At 40.0% G+C, this 3,887-nt stretch overlaps 1 protein-coding gene across 1 annotated transcript; it reads right to left on the bottom strand.

Moving 5' to 3' along the window:
* Positions 1-485: 485 nt before the first annotated feature.
* Positions 486-1,782, bottom strand: LOC138597854 (putative nuclease HARBI1). The gene is made up of 5 exons (XM_069669374.1): positions 1,681-1,782; positions 1,350-1,596; positions 1,131-1,243; positions 930-1,048; positions 486-849 (listed from the first exon to the last, which is right to left on the bottom strand). The coding sequence occupies exons 1-5, from the start codon at positions 1,780-1,782 to the stop codon at positions 486-488; spliced, it is 945 nt and encodes a 314-aa protein (XP_069525475.1).
* Positions 1,783-3,887: the final 2,105 nt, after the last annotated feature.

Genomic DNA, 3,887 nt, shown 5'->3' with positions numbered 1-3,887 from the left:
TTTTTTAAATATTGTTCCAGTAATAAACGTCTTCTTTTGTATTTGTAGGAAAAAAAGAGGACCAAATAAAATGTGACTCATTTGTCTTATTTGACTGCTCTCTGCAGTGGTGGTGGAAAATCTACAAAACATGACTTTGACACAGATTTATCTTTTGATTATTTTATTATAACTATAAAATACTTTTGCAAAGGGTCAGAGCATAACAGAGAGGCAACCAAAGAGAGCCTAATAAGAATGATAAACAGATGAGTGAATACACAGGCATTATATAGAGATAGGAGTACTCAGTGACCTTGGGCTTCAGAAAGTAGAAAACTACCCAGGCCTCATCTGAGAAGCACTGTGTAAATGTTTCATAGGTCAAACATATGAACAATGGCTAAGCGGTTGGAAGTTAAGAAGTATAACTACGACTTTAAAGTATGTATGATCTAAATAAGGTAAGACATGTTAAAGAACTAAAAGAAAAAAAAAAACGTGTCTTAGACAGCGAAATGATTGTGGCAGATGACATCTCTGACTGCCCTTCCATCCTGCATGTCAGCTGCAGGGATGGGGTCTTCAGCCTCTATTTGTAGGGCAGGGTGTTGCTCTCCTCTAATTGTGGCAATATTATGGAGAACAACACATGCCACAATAATGTCGCAGGCCCTCTCAGGGGTTACCCTGAGGTGACATAGGCACTGGAAACGGGCTTTCAACAGGCCTATGGTCATCTCCACCCGAGCTCTCATCCTGCAGTGGGCCACATTGAAGCGCTGCTGTGGGCCCGGCTCAGGGTCAGGGTAAGGGGTCAACAATGTTGGCCGGCATGGGTACCCCCTGTCACCCAGCAGATAGCCGTCAGTGTCCCGTAATGTATAGTGGATACTTTGAGTGTGTCAAAGGAGGGAGACAAGTGAATTACATTGAACAAAGCTCTAGGCTACTTACCACGTTCCATTCTGTGGCTTACAGTAGACTCACGGTATACCCGTGAGTCATGCACAGACCCGGGCCACTTGGCCTCCACATTTGTTATGAGGTGTGAAGCATCACATATGATCTTGACAGTGCAGAGAATGACAGATGTTAGTTGCAGGATTGTGATGCAGTCTTTCACATTTTGACACAGTGGTCATATCTACCTGCACATTAATGCTGTGGATGGACTTTCTATTTACATAGTCTCCCTCATTTTCAGAGGGAGCCCTGATGGGAATATGGGTTCCATCGACACACCCAATCACATTTGGAAATCCTAGAATAAACTGAAATTAGTAATCCTAGTCTGAGGTCACAGCAACATGTCATTAACAGTACACAATACATTATCATTCTTTAAAACAGATTTCTACATTGTTTACCTGCAATCCTGTGGAGTTCCTCCTTCATGGCTCCTTTGTGGCTAGGGAATTTAACAAAAATGTGCAAAAAACGTTTGAGAGCCAGATACACTTTCCTCACTGCCCTGCAGACAATGGCTTTGCTGAGGTGCTCTGCATCCCCAACATTATGAAGAAAACTTCCATTCGCAAAAAAACAAAAGGCAACACAAAGAATTTGCTCAGATGTGAGTGCTTGTCCACGGTGGGTGATATTTGTGATGTGCAGCTGCAGAAGAGTGTGCATATAACGCAGTGACTGTAAAGAAAAACGGTAACGCTCAAATAAAAAGTGGTTCGGAAATGAAAAGACATCTAATCGGGGTCTTATCATCCTGTCCCGACGAGGGTTGAACTCCCTGCGAAGAAGTGCAGCCCCCTCGTCAACTACGTCGTAGACAAATGGACATGCCATGGTCGCAAATAATTATCTTCTTTGTCACACAGACAAACGTTTTTTTTAATTTTTCAGTCATCACTCTAAGACCCGTGTGACACGGGCTGAATGAATGAGGAAGTCGAATGAGGGTTTTACAGCCTAGAGGGAGGAGACAGAGCGAAACTCTGAGTTTCCTGAAGAAAACCTCAGACTCAGTTACCATAGTAACCAACTCAGAGTTAAAGTTACCCCTCTTTCTGAAACGGCAAACCCGAGGTTTCCCTCATTTCAGGGTTAACAAACTCGGGGTTTTCACTAAACCCGCTTTCTGAAACAGACCCCAGGTCATCCATCCAACCACATCCATACCCATACGTCCACTAACATTTTTACCTTCTAAATTAACACTCAGGAGATTTTCTTAATTAAGCACCCTTCCCGGTGGCTGGTTACACTTCCTCATACCTACACGTTCATACTGGACAAACACGTAGAACAAAGATTAATGTTGTGAAATTATACCAGTTGGGTTAGGTGAAGGCACAAAACTTTTTTTGTCCCAGAGCAAATTCTGTGCATGTTTTGTTTCAGTATTTGACTCCATCAACCAATGAGATGGACATTTGAATCCCATAACCAGAAGCCCTTTCTTCTTGTTGCTTTTTTGTGGACATTTTTTCATACATTTTTGAGTTGTGTACCTCGGCATCATCCCATAGGTGTTGAAATCAATAAATATTTTGCAACAATTAAAATAATTTTCTGTTTGTTTGAAGTTTGTGAGAGATTTTTAAAATACTTGCTGAGAGAAATAAAGAAATGATGCCGAGTTTATTCCTCTGAACTTTTAATTGTCCACACAATGAGTTAATAAAAAGTAAAAAACAAAGAAACCATAAAATAAACCATAATAAATGACTTTGCACACAACATCTGTTCTATTAGTTAGAGAGTCAATACATGACTCCTGTCACAACACGCCCCAACCGGTCCTTGCTTTTCCAATTTCCATGCTGTTCCAGTGACAGTAAAAAGCTTCCCGCCTGCTCTCTGGACTGAGCAGGTTTTATGACAGCAGAGCAAATGAAACCCACAAAATTGTAGCTTTTCTCTGCTCTGTGTCAATCCAAAAATACTTTTCCATTTTTCATTCCTTAAGCACTTCTTGTCAAGACAGGATTTTCATTCAGCCTTGGACAAAAATGAGACCACAGCTTTATTCACAGGGAAGTCTTTTTTTTATCAAAGCACTTCCTCTGAGCCTTATTACTGGCAATGAGACGAGTTCCCTTCTCTTACCATGTCCATGCCTTCTACACCTTTATCTCCGTTTTAAGCCCCCTTTCGTGCCTAACTCCATCCTTTCTCTCTCCGAGTTCTCTTTCTCATCTGTACTTCTCTTTCATCCATCATTGCTCTTGACTACAGCTGTTGCTGGCTCAGCAGATCTACAGATGTCTCTTTAGATTCCTTTCAGAATAAAACTGACATTTTACAGACACCTGCAAATGTGCTCGGTCACTGTGTGTGCATGTGTGGTGCTGTGCAAGTAGTGATGGGCTTAATTCAAAGCTTGAAACTGACCATTGAATTAGCCACGGAATATCTATGGGTGTATGTTTAAATGATGGACAGTAAGTGCAGGGCAATTTTTTATCCTCTGATTTCCATCTCCAAAAAAGTGTTTTACATTATTCCTACCCAGCAGCTGATACTTTTGATGGAGCCAGCGACTGAAATTATGTATTTTTTTAATAAAGCCAGTTTTAAAAGAATGAGTAATTAGACTTTTTTTTCTGCTACATAATATAGAACAACATTCTGTAGTTGCAATTTAATCAAAATTACTTAATTTCTTTCTCTAAAAATGCTGAATTTCATCCTTGATTTAGTACTGGTAACTGCTGGCAAAAGTAATTCAAACATTTTAAGATATCCCTGTGTTTGTTTTTTAATGTGAAGCTTATTTGTATTTCATTTTATAGACCAAATGTTAAACAATTATTTTAAAATATGGTTCTTGAAAAAATAATTAAAAAAAGGGTTTGCAGAAATAGTCTGTTTGGAAACTAAACTGTGTTTCCTATGTCCTTAAGTAGGACGTATGACCTGGACTATTGGTGGAGCGGGGACAGAGCTTT

Source organism: Semicossyphus pulcher, unplaced genomic scaffold (genome assembly GCF_022749685.1).
Source record: "Semicossyphus pulcher isolate SPU_LCO1_2020_fin unplaced genomic scaffold, fSemPul1.0.p SCAF_2, whole genome shotgun sequence".
Lineage (NCBI taxonomy): Eukaryota > Metazoa > Chordata > Actinopteri > Labriformes > Labridae > Semicossyphus > Semicossyphus pulcher.
Note: the sequence above shows the minus strand (reverse complement) of the source record. Positions and strands in the feature narration are given on the sequence as shown.

Bases quoted from the DNA above. Each gene is read 5' to 3' on its own strand.
- LOC138597854 (XM_069669374.1), bottom strand. From the start codon at position 1,782: ATGGCATGTCCATTTGTCTACGACGTAGTTGACGAGGGGGCTGCACTT. The intron at 1,597-1,680 runs GTCTTTTCATTT...ACTCTTCTGCAG, and splicing joins TGATAAGACCCCGATTAGAT to CTGCACATCACAAATATCAC. The intron at 1,244-1,349 runs GTAAACAATGTA...AGTTTATTCTAG, and splicing joins GGAACTCCACAGGATTGCAG to GATTTCCAAATGTGATTGGG.